At 38.5% G+C, this 26,694-nt stretch overlaps 1 protein-coding gene across 2 annotated transcripts; it reads left to right on the top strand.

Moving 5' to 3' along the window:
* The first annotated feature begins 858 nt into the window (after window positions 1-858).
* Window positions 859-26,694, top strand: LOC148367627 (chromodomain Y-like protein 2). 2 transcript variants are annotated; one of them, XM_088334625.1, is made up of 7 exons: window positions 859-1,183; window positions 12,944-13,502; window positions 20,714-20,931; window positions 22,079-22,251; window positions 24,557-24,767; window positions 24,840-24,983; window positions 25,060-26,694. In XM_088334625.1, the coding sequence occupies exons 1-7, from the start codon at window positions 1,160-1,162 to the stop codon at window positions 25,216-25,218; spliced, it is 1,488 nt and encodes a 495-aa protein (XP_088190751.1). In that variant the 5' UTR covers window positions 859-1,159; the 3' UTR covers window positions 25,219-26,694. The 2 variants fall into 2 exon arrangements, with proteins under 2 accessions (XP_088190751.1, XP_088190749.1); XM_088334623.1 differs by lacking the exon at window positions 859-1,183 and adding an exon at window positions 1,258-1,555.

Genomic DNA, 26,694 nt, shown 5'->3' with positions numbered 1-26,694 from the left:
GGAGCCCATCCCAAGTGTCTTTGGGCAGTGGGCAGGAGACACCCTGAACTGGTTGACAGCCAGTCGCAGGGCACACAGAGACAGAGAACCCACTCGCTCAATCACACCTAGTGACAATTTGAACCAGCCAATTTACCTGACATGCATGTCTTTGGAATGCCCGGAGAAAACCCACATGAGCACGGGGAGAACGTGCAAACTCCACACAGGAAGGCAGGAAGCTGGATTAGATCCCATGACCTCAGAACCGCCACGGAGGCGCAAACCCCTCAGCCGCTGTGCCATCTATGATATTATTATTTATTACTTATTCAAATGACTGAATTAATAGATTAATGAGTGAAATATGTTAGTATGTAGTTGTCAGTGGAAAGGGAGATAGATAAAGAACTAATCAGACTCAAATAAGTTACATGCTTCTCCTTCTGTATGTGTGTGTGTGTATGTCTGTACTCTATTAAAAATAAATGAGTAAAAACTAGGCACTGCGAAGTAATAGTGTTTTTGCTAACCACAATGTGATGTTCATGAATGGGAAGTGACACTCCTGAACAGTGTTGAATGATCTTAAATCACTTTAAGTGAAATGGGGAAAAACATTACCAGCCAGACACTCTGAGTGCTCTGCACCCCCAAACCTCTGAACCTAAAACCACCCCTGTGCAAAAGATTGACCCTATTTGGATGAATCTGTTTGTCTTCTCACTAAATTTAATTGGAATATAGCGTGAATATACTGAGCATAATGGGGGTGTTTTTTGGAACTCATATCCCCAAAATGAGGTCCCGTGAACAGGTGGAGTGTATCTCGACGTGGCTCGGCGTCGTCACAAGACACCTCTCGGTCCCTCCAGCGAGGCAAGGAGGAGGTGCGCCACCGTCGGCCATCCTCGATCGCCTCGTCTCTCAACTCCTTCTCGGCGTCGACTCGCCTAATAAACGAGTGAACAAGCCCCAAACGGTGTTTTGTTTGTTTATTTGTGCTGCTTGAACGATCAGTCGCAACGCGCCGGGCTCGATTGACACTGCCTGCCGATCTGCGTGCCGACTGCCCATCGCTCGCAATAACAAGGCTGCTCGCTAATTCCCCGAGCGAAGAGCCTCCAAAAAAGCCCACAGGGCAGGCGAGAAGAAGGCGTCACGGTGTCAACACCCCGCCATGGCTTCGGGAAACCTTTACGAGGTAGGTCCGAATCTCGTCCGTGCCACGTTCGGTGTCATTTCGACGAATATTGGAATTAGGAAGTAAAGGGGAGGGCGTCACGTTAGTGTGGCTCTCCAAATTTCCCCAGTCCTTTAAAGAGGCGAAAGTCGATCTTGGCTCGACTTTATGTTGCTCTCGAAACAGTTTGGGTCGTTTTGTAGAGGTTGTTCGGAGTAAGTGTGGTGTAATGGACGGGCCGAAGTGATCGGGGTGTCATCGAGTTGGAAGTGGTGGTTAAGTGACAGCTGCTGACAGGAGGGATGGTCGCCGAGGTGCGCGCACATGAACCCCGGGAATGAGCTCCTCATCACCGCAGTCGCAGGCCACTCGTCAGCTGGAGTGTTGGATGAGGTTATTTATTTTCTTAATTCTATTGGGTCGAGATAGAAACTTGTCTTAATACCATGGTTGATAACATAAATGTGGAACACCAGTACGTTTCCAAGTTTTGCACTACAGTAGTTCAGTTTCATAACACACCTGTGCTCATTTTACCTCGTATTTTATTTTATTTTTCTATGAAAACACTTGTCATAATTGCAAAAGCATATGATAAAGCTAACGAGGAAAACTAAATTATGTTTTATTTTACTCACTGTATTTGTCATGTGTGGTCCTCACCCCTTTATTTATGATAAATAATCAATTCAATATTCTGTTTGACTTTTCCTTAGCTAGAAATTTGCAGTTGGGTTCGATGTGAATCGACAGGGTTCGTACAGGTGCTTGAAATCCTTGAAAATGCTTGAATTTTATTGTTGTGTTTTAAGGGGTTGAAGATTGCTTGAGTTTTGGGTTAAGTGTTTGGAAATGCTTAAAATTGTTGTCATGTTTCTTACACGTCTGCTTAAGAATGATGCCGGCGCTGCTCTTTGGTGCCTTTGCTTTGCCATTGCATTTCTTCTTCCCTCGTAATAAACTGCAGCTGGCATTAGTTTGTATAATATTGTCCTATGAAGTGTCATCACCCTATACAGGTTGCACCCAAGAGGACAGGGGCATGCTACACCTAAACCGTGCACTATGAAATGTGTGTTAGTTAGTTATTATGGGCCGTACAAAATAAAAACGATAATCTTTCCCTGTGGTAAGCTGTAATGGATTCAACTGAAAATGTTAGCTACATATTACTATGGTTTTTACCCAACACCTTTATGGGGAGAGATTAGTCATTTAATTGCAAAAAAAAAATCAGGCGAGAATAAAATGGTAAATGGTCTGCATTTATGTAGCGCCTTTCAAGTCAATGAAGGCCTCCCAAAGCGCTTTACAATGTGCTTCACACTTACATATTCACCCACGCACACACTCACACACCAATAGGGAGTCAGCGCCTACCTGCTTATTGGGGGCATTAGAGATTCAGTGTCTTGCCCAAGGACACTTTGACTTATAACACGGAGTAGCCAGGATTCAAACCTGCGACCTCTTGAGCTAATGTCGCTCTCATAAATAAATAGATAAATACATAAATAAAACAAAAACCTGGGCAGCACGGCGGCACAGTTCTAAGGTCTTGGGAACCTCCTGTGTGGGTTCAAATCCAGCTACCGGACCTTCTGTGTGGAGTTTGTATGTTCTCCCCGTGCTTGCGTGGGTTTCCTCCGGGCTCTCCGGTTTCCTCCCACATTCCAAAGACATGCATTTCAGGTGGATTTCCCGGTCCAAATTGTCCCTAGGTGTGAATGGGCGAGCGAGTTGTCTGTCCCTGTGTGCCCTACGATTGGCTGGCTACCAGTTCAGGGTGTCCCCTGCCCACTGCTCGATGATTTCTGGGATGGGCTCCAGCACCCCCGCGACCCTACTGAGGATAAGCGGTGCAGCTAATGAGATGAGATGAGAACAAAAACCTTCCATTTCTGTGTCTTCCAACTAAGATTGCTTAATGTTAGTAGTACTTGCAGTGATTAATTGAGTTGGGACAAAACTTCAAAGTGTTACCTTTTAAAAGAGACCAAAACCATATTTTCCATATGTTTGAAGAACAGCATTAAATTTACATTCGGTACGTCTTCGATTGGGATTTTATACAAAATGTGCAGGAACGTTATGGGGTTAATAACAGCACAAAAAGTTTTGCAACTGTGTATTTTACTCCGGCCAAATTTCTAGACATTTTGAAAGAGTTGTAGATGTTTGACTTCTCTTTCCAAAAGTCAATCAACGATTGTGCACACTTGCATGTAATAATGGTACATAAAATTGGATCACAAGTGGCATTGCGCACTTGGATTCAGAATTGTTCAGAATTTCATCGGCCAACCAATATGTCAATCACAGTCAGAACGATAAAAGGGGTTTATACCCGGCCCAACAATAGCATAAGTAATAAGAACAATAGTATTCACAATATTAATATTTTTTATAATATTAATAATGATATGATCAGATACAAATCTTGTCATCATTAATTGGGATCTAGATTGACATATTAAAATGCATTCAATTTTATCTCATTGTCACTCTATTTTTACTCACAGCACCACGTTGTACTACATTGTTTTGGCTAAACTCTTTACCATAACACTCCATTACAAAGTTGTACAATGTGGCACTGTGAGTAAAAATAGTGTGATGATGAGATTATATCCAACGCCTTTTCCTTTGTCACCTACAATCTTGGTGGCCTTGTGGTTAGGATTCGGCGCTGTGTCAGCTGCGCTTTGAGTTCGATTCCCGTTGCATCCAATGATGAGCAAATGAGGTCAGCAATAATTGGCGACTGATGGATCAATCATTGCACAATTACCGTGAGCATAAATGTGCATCCAAGGTTTGAGTTTTTTGGGGGTGGAAAAAAATGCTTGCATATATGAATCCCAAAAAATCATTTTTTTTTTTAATTCGGTCAGCAGGCGGGTGGTTTCCAACCACTGATATACATGACACATGAACGGCATCAGATGCTATCCCATCAACACACAATTTTTATGGTACCAGAGACGGATAGTACTCTAAAATAATATTTTTACGGTACCAGACCATTAGCACTATAAAAATAGTGTGATAATGAAATAAAATCGAATGCTTTTTTGCATGTCATCTGTTGTTTTCACTGTACTTTACTTCTCTTTCAAAATTATTTTATTGTAGTTAGGTAAATTATAGAAACATTCTGTTTTTTTTTTTTTTTTTTGTAGTTTATAGTGATTTTAGCCCACTTTAGCTAAAATGCAAAATATAGGCTACTAATGGTGGCAGTGGTTACAATTCGGCACTCACTCCACCGCGACTATGGTTTAATTCCTGTTGCAACTAATGTTTTGCGATTGTGGTCAGTGAGATTTGCATCATAACAATAGTGTTATTAAATATAGTGCAACAATAGTGCAATAACATTTAGCAGATAAAAAACAAATACGTCAGTAAACAAGATATAAATAATCCCCATTTTTTCAATAACCCCGGCAAATTTTGGGAGAAAAACAATATTTTCTTATGGCTCTGTCAATAATGTTAAATTTTGAACAGGGACAAATAAACCTCGGGCAAAAGACACATTTCCATGAACTAAAAATCCCCATCACCTGAAAAGAATCTATATACATGAATACATAAATGAAAGAAGCCGGTATTATTGCGGCATCATTTGTAGCCCATGTATTACATTTTATACAAAAAGTGGGCTAAAATTACTTCAAACAAAAATAAGCATGTTTCTATCAATTATTTAACTACTGTAAATTAATGTTTAACGAGAAGTAATGTATAGTGAAAACAAATGCTCAAAGATTTCTGGTGTCTGATACAATAGAGCAGGGATGGCGAACACGCGCCAATAAGAATGCGGCTCTTTGCCTGGTCATATTTTCTATATACTGTGGCTCTTTGCCTTGTTTCATGTTTAGTTTTTTCCCCTCTTAAAACACACTTGAATCCATCTGAGTTAATAACAAATAATAAATAACATTTTGAAATTAATTTGGCAGATTTGTTTTTTTTTTATGCTGCTCCGGACACATAAAGGACTGCCAATCATCTGCGTAGGTTACGTCTAATGCCGGGAAATTAAGTAAACATTTCATGAGCGTGCAGACTGTTAACCTCATGGTCAAAATGGCAAAATGCAAAGCAAAATGGAAATATGAAGATGAACACGGGGCATTTCAGGAAGAATGGGAAAATGCTTACTTTTTTGTTGAATGGAATGGCAAATCACTCTGTTTATTATGCAGTACCAAGATATCCCATTTCAAGACTTCAGTGTCATTTTAGCACAGCCCATGCTAATATTCACACGGAATTCTCCAAAGGTTCTGAACTACGTAGGCAAAAATTGAGCACCTTGAAAAGCCAGGTAAAAAGAGTCTCAAATGTTCAGTGCGTGGTGTGGCTCTTTGACTCTAAGTTAAAAATTTCGCTCTGTGTGTCAAACTTGTTCGCCACCCCTGCAATTGTCAATCAAGATCATCTCAGGGGCCGAAAAAAACCTTCCCAGGGGCCAGATGTGGCTCGCAGGCCTTGACTATGACATGTACTTTGATCGGACTGAGGCGAACCATTTGCTTCCATTTAATTTCTCGGGTATTTGAAAGAGACAACGCAAATGAATGAATAACGGTCCAACCTGCAAAAATGACATGAAATATCGACATTACAAATCCAAAAATAATTTAAAGTCCGCACAGAATTTACTTTAGAAAAAATTCAATTTTAGGGATGGACAAGTCAAGGTTCGTGCATCGCTGCTGACACCAGCCTTTAAGTTACCAGCAATCAATACCAGTATCAGTTGCCTTCTAGTGGCTTTTATAACATTCAAGAAGCTGAAATCAAAGGAATAGTAAATTGCAAATAAATAAATGCAAATATATTGGATTAGGGTTTTGAGGTACAGGTATTTCTTTAAAAAAATATCACTTGTTTTATACAGAGAAATGGACATTTTACGTACGATTTGAATCAGTATGTGGTATCAGTAATAATGACAACTTAAGATCAGAGTATTGGTATTTGGGTGAAGAAATGGTGGTATTAAACATGATAAAAATAAGTCTAATGGAAAGTACATTCTTCATTATTACATGATAAATGGAAATTATGCGGAAACAATAACTGTTAGAATTATGTAGGGATTTTTTTTAGATACTTTATTCATGATTGTAGTTTCATTATAAAAACATAGGTTGTCAGAACCCGAACGGACGGTCGACACAAACGCGTAATGTTTTCACACCAAGCTTTATTCACGGAAGAGGGGCAGTCATGCGCGGGAACACAAACGCCAGCGATTCCGCGATCGCTGGGCAGAAGAAGCAGGGCAGAGAAGTCAGGCGCGGAAAAACAGGAAGCCAGGGGTAGACAAGCAGGATAACGAACAGGACGGGATAGACGGGATCGATACCTGATATTGGATACAGGATAACGGGGCTTGGATCAGGGATCGATACACGATACAGGATATGGGACAGACGGGATCGATAACGAGCAAGATACCGGACAGAACGGGACAGATGTGATCGATACCGGATACAGAATGACGGGGCTTGGATCAGGGATCGATACAGGATACGGGACCGACGGGATCGATAATGAGCAGGATACCGGACAGGACGGGACAGACGGGATCGATACCCGGATACAGGATTATGGGGCTTGGATCAGGGCTCGATACAGGATACGGGACAGACGGGGTTGATACCGGATAGAGCATACAGGATAGTTTAGGAAAAGAACGGGAGCCAGAGTCAAAATGCTTGCCTTGCAAGTGCAGAGGTTCGTTGACGGACTGACGAGTGAGTGAGAGCACTGAGTTTAAATAGGAGGGGAACCAATATGGCAACGAGCAGCAGCTGGCACCAAACAACCGGGCACAGGTGAGGGCAATGGGTAATCATGACATAGGTGTTTGATATCAGATATCGATACCACTTGTACATACAATCCCTGAATCAAATAATGAGGGGTCCTTTTAAATAAATATGTGTGCATTCAAACCCTTGAAATTGCATACAGTTAATTTCAATGTTATTTTCATTTCTATTATATAGTTTCTGATCTCTAAACAAACACTAGAAGGCACACAATACTGTAATTTGCAATAATTGCAAGTACAGCTACCTTAAAATAATGTTGAGATTGGAGTCCAAAACTAGACCCCTGGGATAGGGAATTAATCCAATCCAAGGAAGGGACTGGAAACTGCCACCTAGTGGAGAACAGGAACATTTTGGTAACTCATAGCTAATGCTTTCGGAACCCTTGGTACTCAGGATAAAATATTAAAACGACAAAGTACTATATAGTAAGTAATACTTATTCATAATAAAAATGGATATTAAATGCAATGTATAAATATATATATAATGATATATATATATATATATATATATATATATATATATATATATATATATATATATATATATATATATGTATATACTGGACTGTCTCAGAAAATTAGAATATTGTGATAAAGTTCTTTATTTTCTGTAATGCAATTAAAAAAACAAAAATGTCATACATTCTGGATTCATTACACATCAACTGAACTATTTCAAGCCTTTTATTATTTGAATATTGCTGATTTTGGCTTACAGCTGAAAAAAACTCAAAAATCCTATCTCAAAATATTAGAATACTTCCTCAGACCAAGTAAAAAAAATAATTTTATAACAGCAAAACTAAATCAAACATTTGAAAATGTCCATTGATGCACTCAGTACTTGGTTGGGAATCCTTTTGCACGGATTACTGCATCAATCCGGCGTGGCATGGAGGCAATCAGCCTGTGGCATTGCTGAGGTGTTATTGATGCCCAGGATGCTTCGATAGCGGCCTTCAGCTCATTTGCATTTGTAGGTCTGGTGTCTTTCATCTTTTTCTTAACTATACCCCACAAATTCTCGATGGGGTTCAGGTCAGGGGAATTAGCAGGCCAATCAAGGACAGTGATGCCATGGTCAGTGCACCAGTTACTGGTGGTTTTGGCACTGTGGGCAGGTGCCAGATCATGCTGGAAAATGAAATCCTCATCTCCATAGAGCTTTTCAGCAGATGGAAGCATGTAGTGCTCTAAAATCTCTTGGTACACAGTTGCATTTACTCTGGACTTGATGAAACACAGTGGACCAACACCAGCAGCTGACATGGCTCCCCAAACCATTGCTGACTGTGGGAACTTCACACTGGATTTCAAGCAACTTGGATTTTGCTCTTCTCCAGCCTTTCTCCAGACTCTGGCGCCTTGACTTCCAAATGAAATGCAAAACTTGCTTTCGTCTGAAAAGAGGACTTTGGACCACTCTGCAACTGTCAAGTGCTTCTTCTCCATAGCCCAAGTCAGACGCTTCTTCCGTTGTCTTGAGTTCAGAAGTGGCTTGACCATGGGAATACGGCTATTGTAGCCCATTTCCCGGACACGTCTGTAAACTGTGGCTTTTGATACCTGGACTCCAGCTTCAGCCCACTGTCTTTGAAGCTCCCTCAAATTCTGGAAGCGGCTCTTCTTCACAATTTTGTTAAGGCTGCGGTCATCTCTCTTGGTTGTGCAGCGTTTCCGGCCACATTTTTCCCTTCCAACAGACTTTTTGTGGATATGCTTTGAAACTGCACTCTGTGAACAGCGTGCTCTTTGAGAAATTTCTTTTTGCGTCTTACCCTCCTGATAGAGGGTATCAATGATGGTCCTCTGGACAGCAGTCAGATCAGCAGTGAACCAAGCTGAGTGTTTTTAAGGCTAAGGAAACCCTCGCAAGGTGTTTCGAGTTAATTAGATGATTCAGGTGATTAGTTGAATAGCCTACTTGTATACTTTTTCATGATATTCTAATATTTTGAGATAGGGTTTTTGAGTTTTCTTAAGCTGTAAGCCAAATTCAGCAATATTCAAATAATAAAAGGCTTGAAATAGTTCAGTTGATGTGTAATGAATCCAGAATGTATGACATTTTTGTTTTTTTAATTGCATTACAGAAAATAAAGAACTTTATCACAATATTCTAATTTTCTGAGACAGTCCAGTATATATATTTGTGAATGAAAAATGAAATTGTATTTACCTTTGATGTGAGTTGAGCTATTCGTAGTGTGCTGCAGGTGGATACAGAGGTAAGGAGATGCCGGATTAAAAATTAAACTAATTATAAAACTTTTACTTAAAGAGGGTCATGCCCTTAGAAAACCCCTGAAATTAATAATAGTTACAATCGTCGATTGGTCACCGCCGTGCAACTTAGTATAGGTAACGATGTGTGTGGCTCCTTCGTATATCTTGTTAATTGCAAGCCTCACGCCCATGATTATGATTTTTGCTTTAGCATCACTGCAAGCTTTGGGACCAAAGCCAATGAATACAACACAAAAACAACAGTATCGTGTTGTCGACTTGAAAATAACTTTTACAAAGAACCGAAAATGTTAAATTTTATACATTTTTGGACACCCAAAATAACTTGTTGATGTCATATAGTGGGGGGAATACCACAAGGAGGGGCTCAAAAGCATCCTATTCTATTCCGTTGAGTGAAAATGTAAGGCAGGGTTCCTTTATCCTGGGGATCTAGTGTATTTGTATTCCCCCATCATATATTTAAATAGTTAGGAATTGTGTTAAAGTGAAGTAGTAAATACAGTTATTTCACACAGTAAAGTAAATAGTTGTGGTAATGAACGGAACTCACTCCAAAACTGGCACATGGTGAACAATTCTTCAGAAAATGCTTTATTCAAATGGTTTTGATATTTAGGATGTAAAGTTAATTTGTGTGATGTGATTTTCTACATATGTATTCGGTAATGTAATAATGCTAAGCGGACTTATTCTGGGATTTATATATTGTTCAAGCTATTCCAACGCAGTCTCTGGACCGATGGGAATTTATTTGTTATTAGTCATGAGCCACAAGACATCAAGTAGGCAACTGGTGGGTTAAGTGTATTGGCGTTACATTCAAGATTAGTGTTATTGATGCTGATAAGGAGCACGGAGAAGGCTCTGACCCCTTACTTATCCATGCTGGAGAAAGTATTTTCAGCATTCTACTCACACATCCATTTTCATCTGCGGAGGTTGTCTTACCTCAGGGCAAACAGATGAGAGTGCCCCATATTTCTCCCGTTTCTGTTTGTACGCTTTTCAAAATATTAAAATAAACTACTAATTCCACTATTAAATTAGATTCAGATTCAGATTTACTTTATTGTCATTCGTGTACACGTGTATACAGAACGAAATGTCGATACATCTGACCCGCACAGTTTCCTTGAGCGTCAGCCGGGATAGATCAGATTAACCATGTCTTCGTCAGAAATTAATATTCATTTCAAGGTATTCATTCGCCCTTTTCCATTAAAGAATGTGATTTGGTGCCAAACGTGCGTAAAATTGCCACCATTACCTCTCAGTTTACTTGGTACATTTTTACTGTTCTTTTTTTCCACAGAAAAGGTGCAAAGTAACTTTTAGAAATACATAGTTGGTGTGACCAGATACCTTCATCTAAATCAAATTGTTTGGATGGAAGAGCAAGTCCGTGCATGGTCAAGCATTTTGCTGTAACTGCTAATATCAGAGCTGACAAAATGTCCATTTATGTTGCAAAGTAATACAACTTGATGATAAAAAAAAGATTATTTTTCGTTAATAAATGTCTACTTGAACATTTGATTTAATGATAATTTTGGAACAAAATAAAGTTGTGATCAAAGTGTAATAATATAGCTATATTTTAAAAGATAATGAATAGTTTGTTAACTTGAGTGGTGTTATTTTACTGTCAACATTTTCTCCTGTCTTCTTCTTTCTTCTTTGTTGGACCTCATCATTGAATGATGTTTTAAATACGAAGCATGTTATATAGAAAATATGTAGCAAATGTAATCCTTGTAATCATTTTCTTTAGTTTTACATTTCATACAACAGTTTATTCAGTACAAAGCTTAATATTACTGAGTTCATAGACTTTTATTCATTTAACTAATTCATGATCAACACTTGTATTTCTTTTTGCCGCCATCATTTCCGCAGTAACTCAGCATGTTATCTCTGATAAAATGCCCAGATATACTTCAGTTTATTGTGTTGAAACGATCAATGAATACTAAATTCATGGCGTAGGTATTGTCAAAGGAACTGCTATTTTATTGCATGTAGGTTTCAGTGGGCTTGTAAAAGAAACTGCTGTTAGTGTTTTAATATAAATAGTACTTTGGCTGGAGACATAAATGAAATCCTTTTCTAGTTAAACGTCCCTGCGAAACCATGTCAAACTCTCGGTATGACACACCTCCCATTGTATGTGCTATTGATGGCTGCTCTGTTCCGTGACATAATACTCATCAAGGCAGTGGCTAAAGGAGATGCACTACTGATGATACTTAAAAAAATAGTTAAGGAATTTTGAAGTAGAAGCAGCTAAAAATGCCATGCACATCAGAAACAAGCTTCTTGATCCAGTATGCCTGTTGAAGTAGATAACGTTTATCTGCCAGAAGCAGTGACACATACCCTGAATAGTCAGATGAAGCTAGCTATTGATGAGTCATTGATATTTGTTTCTCTTTTGTTTTGTTTTACAGCAGAAGAATGTATGGATATGCATATGTATGGTCTGAAGAATTTAAACTTGAATTAATTAAATATAGTATAACATAATTACATGCAAAGAAGCACCTTCAGCAAAAATAGATAGGTTAATGTTTTTGAATTTTGTTTCTCAATAGCAATGGAAATTATAAAATGTCATGATAAACTGTAAGTATTAAAAATATTTTAAATTTTCTTGTGTTTCAACAGTTGTGAAAATAACTACAGCTGTTTTGTTTCTTGATACCAGTAACCCCAACTTTGTATTCTCTTGCTGCGGGACATTTGTAGTAAATAAGAATGAAAACATACACACAAAAGAATAACATTATTTTGTCTACAATTACAACATTTACATCTCCGTTAAACATATCTTCAAAAAGTAGTGTCAATTGATCAATCTACCAATACTTACTTTCTTTATCAGTAATAACTATAAGGACTACAAAATCAAGGCGTTAATAATAGAACCATAATAATTGCATAGAGGTATATATGTGTTTATACATGTATAGAAAAAATAAGGAATTGTGCACATGCCTCGGTAAAGAAAATGCATTAATCATTTTTCTCGAATTGCATTATTTTAGCTGAGCACATAATTACATACCTGTCTGTTTATACGTTTTCCCCATATTTCACACATGTTTTGAAATTATCTTTGTTGCAACTCTACACAGGGTTCGCCAACCTTTTTAAACCTGAGTGCTCCTTTTTTGTTACTTATTCGTGCGAGGGGCTACCAGTTTGAAATGCATTTAAAATGAGCAACATATGTTATTACTATTTTATTACCAGGTTTTTATTATGTTATTACAAAGTTGTGAATATTAGAAGTAGGGTTAAAATAAGCTTTAAGCAAAGATTGTTTTGCCACTTTTTTGGGCGGATACTGGCTCATCCAGTTCACTTTTATTGTCGCTGAGGAGAGTTCACGCTTGCTTTCGTGATATGTCGCTCGCTGACATGTTTCTTTGTTTACACAAAATACGGTCTGGAAGCAGAAATGCAAATTTTGTGAAGTGTTTTCCTTTTTCTCCCTCTGTAACGAGGATTTTGGAATACAGTATTTTTACTTCAGCTCCATTAGGCAGTGACCTGAATTATTACACAATTTCACTTCAAACTTAACATGGCATTATGAGTCAATAGCTACATCCAAACGTCTTTAAGCAGAAACAGAGAGTAATGTTCTATCAATTGTTGTTTTCCAGGTCCAGAATATTGTAGACAAGCGGCGGAATAAGAAAGGAAAATGGGAGTATCTAATCAGGTGGAAGGGTTACGGAAGTAAAGAGGACACTTGGGAGCCAGAACACCATCTCCTGCATTGTGAAGAGTTCATTGATCACTTCAACAGCTTGCGACTACATTCGCACAAACAGACCAAAGTCCCCAGATGTGCGACCAACGGACATCCAAGCGCCCCTGAAAACCCCAGGGCTCGCTCTGAAGTGCGGAAAAAGAAAAGTCGGACATGTCTCGGGGTTCTAGGAGCAACTGTTCTGAGGGTTGGAAGTAGAGGGACAGGACACATTCAACACGCAGCCAATGTGGGCAAGCATGGCCTGACGGACAAAATTGGCAAAGGTTTGCCATTTCAAAGTCCTCCGCTAGGTGCCTCACGCTTTGTAACCCAAACGAGAGAACCTCATAATGTACTCATAAATGGAGATGCTCAGCCTCACATTTACAAGACAACTTCAAGGTCACACAGAGCTTCCACAAACACATTGGAAGGAGGTGGAGATGAAATGGAAAAAACAGAATTGGGTAAGAATGATTAGAAACTTGTAAGAATGGAAAACATGTTTTTAGCAAACCATTTAAATGGCAATGTATGGAAGATGACATCTGTTTAGACGGAAAAATAATTATCTTGCAAATAAATTGAAGTTCTGCAGCCTAGCCAAACTAGGAAATAAGCCCTAAAGACATGTTCATGTAAGATGTACACATTGGAATGTGTTTGTCATTATGTTTGGTCCAGCAGACAAGGTCTTAAATACTATACTGATTCATGGTTTATAGTTTATACAGTCCAATGAAAGTGTTAATAAGCCATTTTATGCAAGATTCCTCTCTTCTGTAGGCCTTATGTTTGGGTTTGAGACCATTATCGTTTAGGCAAAATTATTATTATTTTTTTTGTTAAAGGTGGGGTGAAGAATTTGAAACTGTGTTACTGTCTGCCGCCATCCCCTGTCTCAAAGTCACGATTGCAGTCTTGGACAGCTTTTTCATGGTGTCACTCTCCAGCACGCCCCCCAACCCTCTTTCCTCGAACCTAATGTGTTTTGCCCCAAACGACGCTAATAAAAGTGAGATAAAAGCAGATAGGTGCAATGAAAAATAAGGCATAAGGGCTCTTTGAGCTCCCATGGGTATTGTTATTGCATACCTAATGACGCACCCCACCTCTAAAAACAAAATAAGAACTACAGCCATCCTCAAATGAAAAAGCCAATGTATTCCAGGCTACTACTAGTTATCGACACCCATCTTTCAGCGGATGCAATTGGTTTTTTTTTTCTCCTCCACTTTCTTTATCTTGACTTGCTAAGTTTAAATTTTTTTATGTATTTTTTTGCAGAGGTTTTAAGCATAATTTGAGAATTGGATTAATGACATTTTGTGCAGGTCACTGAGTTTGAAACTGTGTTGCAACGATATCTTGATTTATCAGGGTCTCTGTCTTTTAGCTCACAAAAGCCATTCACATCTGCTGACTTCTACCCAACAGTTCAATAGGTCAATTGAGCAGACACAAGCACCGAATTTCAGCATGGTCCATTGACACTGTAATTAATTCCATACAGTATGTGTAGTGCAACATTGCAGTTCACCAAAACAACACCATGACAATCAAGTTTTGTTATGGCAGCAGGTTTTCTTCATGTAAAACTTTGTCTTTATTAAAAGTAGTCAATGTTAAAGCACATTCTTTACACCTATCTAAAGCAGAAAATGCCAGCTAAGGATTACTTGAGCATCCAAGTTTATTCCAAGTTCAGTCAAATGTTAAGTAATGGCTGTTGTTATCTGACTCAAGTAATACATTAGTTTGATCGGTCAAATGTCAATACTATCAGATTACATGATGTTATCAGATAATCCCTTTTACATCCCTATTTAATACAATTCAAACAGGTTCATTACAAGGTATAGATCATAGTGATGCCGTAAAATGTAAAAGTAATTAATCTTATTAACATTGCAATCCTGGCATTGGACAGCCATGTGTAGACTTTTTTTTTTTAATCCACCATGGTTCTTTACTGCTGAATTCTTAACACCTTTGCAGGGGACTATCAGGTCACAGTCCAGAGCCCACAGTGCTTTGATTAATCATTTACAGTATATCACTTCATAATGGAATATCCACAAAGTTGAATTGAGTCTATGTGAAGAACTTGTGGTTCATCACAACACAAGGAAGTCCAAAAAATAAATAATTTAACTCACAACATTAATATTGGGTGCTTGTTAAAAGTGTATTCCCCAAATGAACAAACATTTACTTTGAGGGGAATCGGTTATTCACCATTTTCTTTGTAATGAACCCCTTGAGCATTTTTTTTTCAGCCAAATACCCCTAAAACATATTTTGTTGGATATAGTATAAAAAAAAATAATTTATTTAAAATCAGTGCAGTATCCATGTACAGTGTCCCCTTCAAATCCTATCATCAAACCAATTTTAATATCACAGAGAGACAACCCAATGAAGTGCAAAATTTACTTTTGAAATATTGATTCCATTTATTAAAACACACAAAAAAAATCAAAGCATGTAGTTGCCCCCTGAACAAAATAGCAAGTTTGGCCACCATTGGCAGCGATAACAAAAATTAAACGTTTACAATAATTAGTAATAAGTCTTTCACAACGCTGTTGAGGAATTTTGACCCACTGTTCTTTGCAAAATTATTTGAAATCTGCCATTTGAGGTTTTTTTAGAATGAACTGCAGGTTTAAGATCACACCACAGCATCTAGATACAGAGGGCAATTAACATTTTCACATAGGGCCAGATAGGTTTTGATTTTTGTTGTGTCTTAATAAACGGAATCAACATTTTAACATTTTATATTTCCTTGGGCTACTCCGTAGGATGTTAAAATTGGTTTGATGAATTGAAACCTTTTATGAGTGATAAATATGCAAAAAACACAGATCGGGATGAGGGGAAATACCTTTTCACGACACAGTATTTATGTATTTAATTATTAACTTTTATCCATCAGTTTGTTGGTACAGTATTTTAACTAGAAACGACCACTAAACGTTGGAACTTTTAAATGCTATTTCTTTGAACAATGACAATCAATCTTAAATTTGGAAGGAAATATAAAAACATATATCCAAGTAAAATGTTTTTCAAGATAATTTAGCTTATTTTGAAATGTTTCATTTTTAATTTTCTTTAATGATCATTTTCTGTAAACTTGGAAGTATACTTGGCCGCAGCGAAATTACCAGATAAAGTATTATTTTTTGTATAAGAAAATGAAAATTTGTAAAATTATCAGCAAGGATTTTTATTTTACCCTCATATACCCCGTGAGGTGTCCTTATATACCCATTTGAGAACCACAATTCTAGTTTATTTGACTTTAGCATTAAGCGTGGGAGAGCCTCACATTTTGAAGGTGATGGCCACATGTGGGAGAAGCAGGGGTGCAAAAAACAAGGACGCTATTTATTAACAAAACTAGGACCAAAGTACCAAACAAATAAGTGGACACAAAGCAACTAAAAATGCCCTTACAAGTAGCCAGAAACAAAAACCAAACCTTGAACTGGAAAATGCAATCAGTAACAAAGTAACATATAAACTGGGAAACAACAAAAAACATGACATGGTAACAGAAGGATGAGAGTGGCATTGAAATGGCAATGACCCAAATATCAGAACGGTCCCAACAGTCAAGATAAAGGTTTCGATAGATATAGGGACAGGTGTGTCATAATTGAACCCAGGTGTGTGCAGTTGCAAACCGGGTTGGCCCCCTATAAAGGATGGTAGCGCACCAGATCATAAAATTACCTCACCCTCAAGGGTTGTATGCTGGACAGACACGTTTTGACTGTTCCAACTGTCCCAGTGTTAGAACCATACCTGGTCTTCCTAACCTCACATTTTACCGAAAAGATGAGCTCCTCTGCCAGAAAAGGCATCGTTCATGTTCATTTTGCTAACCAAAACAGCAGTTCCAGGCAAAGAGGAAATATTTCATCAGACATTACAACCAAGTTCATTAGACAGTATTGTTGAGTTAAAATATGAGAATTCTTTGTTGCTCTTTGTCTTTGACTTGACATTGTCATTGTCTTTTTCAGCTGTATTGTTATGTAACTATTCATCAGCAGGTGCTAACCAATGAGATTGTGGTAGTAGCATTAGCATCATTGGTGTTGATTTTGTCTATTAATAGTTTTATTGTTTAAAAATGTAAAACATCAAAGGAATTAATCAGTGCAGAACAATGCTAAAACCTAAACAGAAATCAGCAATGTTTAAGAATACCCAAATAGCATTTTTAAGCTGGTGGCAACCGCACAGGCAGCTATTATCGATGCTAATCTTCTAATCCTCGAAAGACTCTCACCTCACCTTACTTAGTTCTCACAGTGCCATCCATTATCTCAGTGATGTAACCATTGCGGGAACCAAGAGTGTCTTAGATCGTGCACTTACAAACAATACTGATCGTCATGGTCACTTGGACCACATGAAAAAATGCATTATATTTATTTTCTTGGTTGTTCAATACAATTGCCTTTTCTAATATTTTTTTAAGTCCAATTGCTGTTTTTTTTAACATCTGAATCATTCATTACTAAACTTCATTGAGGCTGATTCAATTTTGTTGAACTTGTTACATTTTTAAATTAGATAGATAGATAGATAGATAGATAGATACTTTATTCATCCCCGAAGGGAAATTCACTTTTCCAGCAGCATCCCTAAGCTGAGAACAATCGAAAATAACTGAGAACAATCGAAAATAACACGGGAGCTGCTGGAGTGGCTGCCATTCGTGACGGCGCCGGAGAAACGATTCAATTTGAATCATGTACAAACAAACAAACAATTGAATCATGTACAAGAAACGATTCAATCTGAATCATGTACAAACAAACAAACAATTGAATCATGTACAACAAACAAACAAAATATTTATGTTTCAATAAGTGGAGTGTTAATAAAATGGGGGGAAAATAATTTCTGATACTGATATAACCAGGTAAAACTAATTTTAAGTTACCTGTCCAAATGAATGTTGTGCCATCTCACCTTTCCCACTCTCTCTGCTCGCTCCTGAAACTTTATCAAATAGTCCAAAATTTTACCTCATCTTCTCCGCTCACCTCGTCGTCCTCTTCTCCTTCCACTTCGCACTACAGAGACTTTTTAGCTGAGCCGTCTCTTATGACACCATCCCCTGATCTAGACCAAACTAATGCAAGCAAAAATGCAATGGCAAAGCAAAGCCACTGAGGAGCTAAACGATATGCTGTGATTGAAGGAAAATAGGTTATTAAAAGATAAACTAGGATTCACACAAATGTGCAAAGACTAGTTCAGATTCAGATATACTTTACTGTCTTTGTGTTCCATTTGGCAAATTATGATTCGTAAGTAATGATATTATTGATCTTGTACTCCATGAAACACCCACGCAAGCACATGTTGATCATACAACCAGGAATTGTCACCAGATTCTTGCCCAGAACATTTCGGCAGGGACGCAGAATTTTTTCTGATGCCTATATGTTGCACCATTTCGGGTTTTTCTGAAGGGGACACAAATATGTCGCGTTAAGCAAGGCTTGCTAAGTCTACGATCATTCACAGGCTCTGAAATGCCAGCAATAGTTGACCATTTTCAGAACAATCCACTTTGACATGAAATGATTTTATATAATTCAAAGCCCTGTAACAAAAAAAAAACGTTTTTTTACACTTAAGTGTATGCACATTTCCTGAAGAAATATGAAGTTCTTTATTGCACTGCTAATTCACCTTCTAGTCAAACATTTTTGAGGCAAAATCTAGTTGATTACATCCATATAAATTACATGTACAACACATTTTTTTTAAATGTATAGCTTATTTACTCCCCTTGTTCAAAAGAATATACTGGCACATTACATCTTTGTTTATCTAAATGTGTTCTTGGAAAATAAATACAATTTTCATTTGCTGAAATGAGGATCAGCACCTCTAAGTCAGAGACCATGGTACTCAGCCGGAAAAGGGTGGCATGCTCCCTCCGGGTTGGGGATGAGATCTTGCCCCAAGTGGAGGAGTTCAAGTATTTCGGGGTCTTGTTCACGAGTGAGGGTAGGATGGAACAGGAGATCGACAGACGGGTCGGTGCAGTGTCTGCCATGATTCGGACCCTGTACCAGTCCGTTGTGGTGAAGAGGGAGCTGAGCCGAAAGGCAAAGCTCTCGATCTACGGGTCGATCTACGTTCCTACCCTCACCTATGGTCATGAACTGTGGATTATGACCGAAAGAACACGATCCCGGATACAAGTTGCTGAAATTAGTTTCCTCCGCAGGGAGTCTAGGTTCTCCCTTAGAGATAAGGTGAGAAGCGCAGTCATCCAGGAGGGACTCTGTGTAGAGCCACTGCTCCTCCACATTGAGAAGAGCCAGTTGAGGTGGCTCGGGTATCTGATAAGAATGCCTCCTGGACGCCTCCCTCGGGAGGTGTTCCGGGCATGTCCCACCAGCAGGAGGCCCCGGGGGCGACCCAGGACATGCTGAAGAGACTATGTCTCTAGGCTGGCCTGGGAACGCTTCTGGATCCCGTCGGATGAGCTGGAGGAGGTGGCTGGGGATAGGGACTTCCCGGCTTCCCTTTTAAGGCTGCTTCCCCCCGCGACCAAACCCCGGATAAGGGGAATTCAATGGACGGATGGATGGATTTGCTGAAATACATTTTTATTTGGCATAAACTTGTTGCTTTCTTGATTATAATTTAATATGAAATTAATATATGTGTTAGTTGTTTTAAACCATGAGATCTCCGTACTTTTTCTACCCAAAAGCTACTTTTTGTGACTAATTAACGCAAAGGCTACCCAGTTTCATATGCATTTCTAAAATAACAACTAACATGTTATTTCTATGTTATTACCAGGTCAATTATTGGAACTAGGGTTAAATAAGCACAGTTAACCACAAAAAAAAATAACAATGGCCCAATGACTGGTGAGCTATTTTCAATATCAGGTACGCGGGCACCTCATATGTGAGACCCCTTTTTTAGACAGTGGAGGAGTAGATTATTAAATAAGAGGGAAAGGTGTTGTATCTTACACATGAGATCATTAATTGTCAAACGTGAGGTCGCAGAGTTATCAATGAAAGTAAAATTGAGTTTGCCTGAAAGAAAGAAGAATTCTATTAGAAATGTTGTTTTGTCTAGTCTTCCACTATGAAACGAAAGAGAAACAGTTTTTCTATTTGAAGGGAAATGTACGTCATCTAAAAATTATTTCATTTTTTTCCCAGTCTGTCTTTCCGCAAATTGCTTCTTTTTACCTACGTCTGTCAAAGTTAAAGCTTTAGCTTGAGTTCGATCAACCAGCTCAAGAGTTGGGTTCTTTAACTGCAGAGTCAACTTTGCTGCTCGAACTCCAATTAACTTTAAAAGTTTGAGGGCATTTGTTTTAAGCTATATATTAGGCTGGTTCACTGACACAGTAGAATGTTTAGCGTGAATCGGGAAAGCATCCCATTGCCCAGGGAACACACTTCAGCTTCTCTTAAGGTCATCTTGACAAGCAGCAAGATTTTTGAGGGTGGGGCTCTGGATATGCCCCAAATGTTTTCATCATCTCTGCTTGGGCAATTTTGCAAATACTCTTGTAAATAAACTTGTGAAATATTTAATTGCTATACCAGTACCTTTGTACGTTTAGGAAATTCCCACGTTTACAATTTTGTTGACCTTCCTCTGTCAGGCTCCCCTCTGGGTAATGGCAAGATGCATCTGCACAGCTCAGCTAAACGTAAGCTGACGGAGGAGAAGTGCTACGTGTTTGACAAGCGGCTCCGGTACAACGTGCGACAGAACGAGAGCAATTGTCGATTTCGGGACATCGTCGTCCGGAAGGAGGACGGCTTCACGCATGTTCTCCTCTCGAGCCGAACGACTGATAACAACGCTCTGACGCCAGAGGTGGGAACTGCAATGTCTAATCCCGCAGTGGTGACATTAATCTTATATTTAATCTTAGCTTTGACCTTTTCATCACATTTTTATAATAATAACTTTTGGGGGGTTAAGTCAGAGGTGTGTTGTGTTATGTTTTATAGGTCTCTACTAATACTTTTAGACAGGGAGGCCAATTCATGTCATTAAGCGTTTGGTCTGTCTTAAAAATTTAAAGGGGAATACATTGGAATTATTTTTGATATTGAGCCCGGATACGGAGTTAAAAGTATAAAGGGAATTGATAAAATGTTCTTTGGTTTAGTAACACTTTGAAATTTACTATCATTAATTATTAAAGTTCACAAAGTTAAAAGAGCTGATCCTATCTGAACCTTTTACTTGTACAGGCCTTAAAATGCTTTAAGTTTATTGTTTTGTTTTCAAAGATTGAAATTTGCTTTAATAACGGGTGAAGTGCTTGTAAATACCTGTTGCCATGTTTTTTAACAAGTCTGTTTAAAAATGATAGCGACACTGCTCTCTGGTGGCTTCGCTTTACCGTCGCATTTCTTCGTCCTTTATGACGACTTCAGCTGGCATAAATTTGTGCAACAGTTTAATATGAAGCGTCATCATCGTCTTTGGCTCGCGCCCAAGAGGAAAGGTGCATTCTACACTTAAATGGAGAAACTATGAAATGTGTATTAATGCTAGGATTACTTATAAAAAGTATGGACCATGCAAAAATTTGATGTAGCGTTTCCCAGTGGTAAATTTTAATGGGAAGAACTTCCTGCAAGAAAAAATGTAAGCTTCATATTATTGTCCTTCTAACCCACTTATGGGGATCGCTTTGTCTCAAAAACTAATATATTTGCGATTTGCTCAATATCTTAAAATTAAGCATTGATAAATGCACTTTGCAAGATTACAATTCGCATATGTAAAACGCAGATATATTTGTGGCTCAGCAGAATACATGATTCAAATGATTTTTAATTTTAATGGTCATGGAGAAATTGCAAAATTGGTTTTGAAATTCATTAAAAAGTGCTTGAATTTGGCCTTTAAAAATGTGTTAGTAACTACAGCTCATGTAAGAGATGATTAGTAAGCTCTTTTGTGGTCCGGTAATGGTTTACGTCATACCTGTCTTCATGTTACTTTTTAGATCATGAAGGAGGTGTGCCGGGCTCTGGGTAACGCAGCGGCCGATGACAGTAAACTGTTATTGCTCAGCTCAGTGGGGACTATTTTCTGCAGCGGAATAGAGCCGTCCTACCTGATAGGCCGTCTGTCCACTGACCGCAGGAAAGAGAGCAGTCGTATTGCAGATGCTGTACGGTAAGTTGAAACTGCTCCCATAACCACAGGTCTTCTCACTTGCTCTTAGACTCAGGCCTGGTATGAGTCATTCTAAGTAAGAATGCGCCATTCAAAAAAATGTCCTTCCATCCCTAGATTAGCTTTAATGTGTTGTAAAAGTAACATCCAACTTACTATTGTGATTGGTTTCGACCAACTGGACGTAAATCAAAATCCATCACAATAGCGCGATGTGCTGTCGAGAATGTATCTACTTATTGAGAATAAAATTAGATTTCTATCCCGGCTGGCTGACAAAATTGTCCTACGTGATGCTGGACTGCGGTTGTAGACATTAGATAAAAAAGAATTAACATAAGATGGGGAGAGTAAAGGAATTTACTGGCCGTGGTCGCAAATACAGGCGGTCATAACATCTTTGATTTAGCATGTATCCTATAGTACTAGCTTTCACATTTTATAGCATATCGTCTTTTTCTATCCATTTTTTTATCTTTTGATCAATCCCATTTCAATTGGTAAATTTCCCATATTTGGCATTTACTTGAGGCAATTTTCAAAGGACTGTTGTTTCGCACTAATTTCTTAAGTTTATAACCACAACAGGCTTTCTATGAAATAAATTGCATGTTGAGAAGCTACAAGTACAATGTATTAAATCACACATTATTTCTGTTTACACCTCATCAATTTACCAGATTTTAATTCTGACAGTGAAAATTCAAATACTGTGTCTTGCATAGAGAATGTTTTTTTTCTGAATAATGGCCCTTCAAAGTTTGGGTCATGTGCCGTTTTTGGGATAGGGAAAAATGTGGAGTGTTTTCTTTTTTTAAACATACTGTTATTAGTTCTCCTCTTACAAAATGTATCTAAACCAAAAGTGTGTATGTGGAAATGTTAATGTTTGAACAAACATTACATCATGGGGTTTTATTAAAAGCAACCAATTTAGAGGTAGATTCGAAAATTAGTGCTTCACATGTTTTACATAGTTTCACACACAAATGGGATGACTATTAACTATTTGGATGACTTCTTAGGTGGCCCCTTCTTAAGGTTTCTTATTTTCCTTATCCTGAGGTTTTTGAGTTTTCGCTTGCACGAATGCAGTTTTCAGATGAGGGGATGTTGTAATTGTGGCATGTGCAGTCCTATAAGTTTTTGTTATTTAGGGCTATAAAAATAAATGTGACCTGCCTTGATTATCTATTGTATTTAATTGAAGTTTTCAACATTGGTATATATACAGGAACTAAAACTAAATAGTTTAAAGTTCAATTCCATTAGTCAAATGGTCAACTGATTCTGAGGACGTTAAAGCATTTTTGATTTATATCTTTAACCCATTCATATCCAGGGATCAGAATTTTCCGCGGATCCGCGGATTTCCGCTGTTTTTGAACCCCAAAGGCATTCCTACTTTTTCACTTTTTCTCTTGCGTAGCAAACAAATTCAAAATCCGACAGTCTCACTCTTTCCTTTATTGCTCTGGCGCATCCTGGCGGCCGTTAGAAAAATTGGCCGGGGCGGGGGGGGGGGGTGCTCCGCCCTGCTTTATTCCTGGACCCTGGCTATTTCAGCTGAAAATGAAAATCTCCATTCTGATCCCTGCATATCCATACAGTCTAAATATGTTTTCAGCATTGTAAGTAGGTGCCAAAATGTAAAAAAAAAAATTTTTTTTTTTTTTTATCTTAAGAAACTGTTCTAAAGGTGTTGGCACTGCTGATCAGTAAGTATCAGGCCTCTGAGAATAATTTTATTTAATAAAAAAATCACCACTCGATGGAATGTTTTGTGCCTATATAGCTTCAGAACTAAATGTTCTGTGGACTTTCAAACATGAGTCAAAATGGCAAAATTGGCATTTGAGATAAGTCTGGCATTGGATGAGTTAAGAAGTGTATCCCCACCATACTTGTGTGTTTTTTTTGCTCATGGCCTGTTAATATGGCTATGGACAGTAAGTGTCATAGCGTTTCCACCAATTCGTTACAGGATCCTTTACAAAATGTCTACTAAATCCTCTCCTTAGCCAGTACAGGTACACTCTAAAAAATATATTATGATCCTATGATATTATGATCTGCACTATTTTTAGAGCTGCTATACATCCTTGACAATCATTCATTATAGATTTTGAAGGAACTCAAAAGGGGCTTTAAATTTACGTATACAGTACGATGGATTTGTGTGATATTGATATTAAATAATCTTCATAGTAGCCTGTCAGTCACTAATGAAAAATCCATGCAGGATCAAGACTGTCATTAATTTTTTAAGGTGACCTCAGGTTTGACTGTTCTGTACCTCATCCAGAGACTTTGTGTTGGCGTTCATCCGCTTCAAAAAGCCCATTGTTGTGGCAATCAATGGACCCGCCCTGGGTTTAGGAGCTTCCATCCTTCCCCTTTGTGATCTGGTGTGGGCCAGTGAGAGAGCCTGGTTCCAGACTCCTTGTGCAGCTCTCCACCTTACCCCTTCAGGCTGCTCTTCTTACACTTTCCCCCAAATCCTTGGTGTGGCTTTGGTGAGTCCAAGCAGATTTTATTACTTTTCCTTCAAACCTTCCTCAAATTGTGTATTCTTGTCTGAACGGCAGGCCAACGAAATGCTGTTCTGTGGTAGAAAGTTGACAGCGCAAGAAGCATGTAGTCGAGGACTGGTGTCGCAGGTTTTCTGGCCAACAACTTTTAATCAGGAAGTGATGCTACGTGTGAAGGAGATGGCATTGTGCAATGCTATGGTGTGTGTAAAGACGGAAAAAACAGGGCTTTGTTTTCTTGAAAACAACAAATGAACCCATTTTCTTTCCACATTAGGTTCTCGAAGAATCAAAATGCCTGGTAAGAAGCATTCTCATACGTGTTCTGGAGGAAGTCAACGAAAAGGAATGCCAGATGCTCAAGCAGCTGTGGTGTTCCACCAAAGGACTGGAGGCACTCTTCAGCTACCTACACAACAAAGCCAGTGAAAAATGACCTCAATCTAACAAAATCAAAGCAAAAGGAGTTTAAACGTTGGCCTTTGTTTCAGTCCATCAGCAGAGAAGACGCCCGTTAATGAGTTTGCTCGAACCACTTTTTTTTGACCAGGTTTTTAAAAGCCATTTTAAAATCTGATTGTCCAGATGTTGAGTCTCTATTCAAGAGGTCTGACCGAATGTGCATCAGTTTTACATGAGTAGGATTTTCAAGGGAAGTGCAATGTGTTGCTGTACACAAGTGATAATGGATGTAGAGTTAAGAGGATTGATATCTGCTTGTACATGGTAGAATGATAATATAAACATTGTATGTAATATGCATATGATATATAAAATATTTCTTTTACTTTTCTGGTTTTAAGTGGAAACCAAAGTTTGCATGAAGGCACTATTTGTTAAATTTTATCTTTAAACTTTCCTCTCAGGCTACCTACATGTTTTTTTTTTTGTCAAATCACAGAGTGCAAGGAAAAACTCAGGATAGTAATCCCCCTCCCAGGACAACCAGGTTGCAATGGATATTGCGTGGAACCCAATAGACAAAACATAGTCAATTTTATCATCAAGCATAAGTAGTAACTAAAATTGTGTAAAGTCCAAGACACCCACGACAAAGCTTCCCATATAAACCGACCTAGAAAGCTCCAGTTGACAGCTAGCATCAGGTCCAGATGCCAGTCCGCTGACTCAGAATCCACGCAATGTGTAGCATCTGGGCTACTCCTTCTCCCCCACTCATCCAACAGCGAGGCAACAGGAAAAGACAAGAAAACTCAAGTGTTTACTAAATCTAAGTTTTCGCAGACAAAGTAATACGTTTATCGATAAAAAAATAATTCTGCTATGGGATAGATTGATATTCCATTCTCTTAATTTTAATGATCCTTGTTGTTATTTTTTCATGAATAACACTCAACAATACAAGATGGCCAATGCCTCAAAAGAGGGGGGTAAATTTTAATCTTTGCCTGTGGCAACCTGTGCATCTTACACCTATGTTCTCAGCAGAAGTAAGATTTTCAGCTTGAGCCCGACCCAAATTTTGGCTGATTCTCCTAAAATGTCCATCATTACATTCGGGTCATGCCAGGCTTCTCTCGAGCACCGGTCATTGTTCTTCTATGTCTCTCTGCCTCGCTAAGGGACGCGCGTTTTGAGGACATATTGCTGTGCTTATTGGTCCAATTTTCATCTCTGCGAAATGTATAGAGTAATTCCGGTGGTTTTCCCGAGTAACGACACGCAACCAAATTAGACCAACCAATCATTTTTGATCAGCTCAGCCCTCCCCACATGAATTTTTGGGGTAACTAACAGAAGACCTTAGCGCAGGGGTGGGCAAACTACAGCCTATGGGCCACTTTAGGCCCTTCAGGTTCATTAATCTGGCCCCGCAAACTTAAGGTAATTATACCAACAATACATATATTGACAAATAAAGTACTACTAATAAAAATGTGTTTAGGTGCCA

This window comes from Urocampus carinirostris, chromosome 4, assembly GCF_059441175.1.
Source record: "Urocampus carinirostris isolate Australia breed hairy pipefish chromosome 4, RoL_Ucar_1.0, whole genome shotgun sequence".
Classification (NCBI taxonomy): domain Eukaryota; kingdom Metazoa; phylum Chordata; class Actinopteri; order Syngnathiformes; family Syngnathidae; genus Urocampus; species Urocampus carinirostris.
This window is presented reverse-complemented; position numbering and strand designations above follow the sequence as displayed.

Coding starts and splice junctions, on each gene's coding strand:
- LOC148367627 (XM_088334623.1), top strand. CDS start 1,487: ATGAACCCCGGGAATGAGCTCCTCATCACCGCAGTCGCAGGCCACTCG. Junction 22,252..24,556: donor CGTATTGCAGATGCTGTACG/GTAAGTTGAAAC, acceptor TACCTCATCCAG/AGACTTTGTGTTGGCGTTCA. Junction 24,768..24,839: donor AAATCCTTGGTGTGGCTTTG/GTGAGTCCAAGC, acceptor TCTGAACGGCAG/GCCAACGAAATGCTGTTCTG.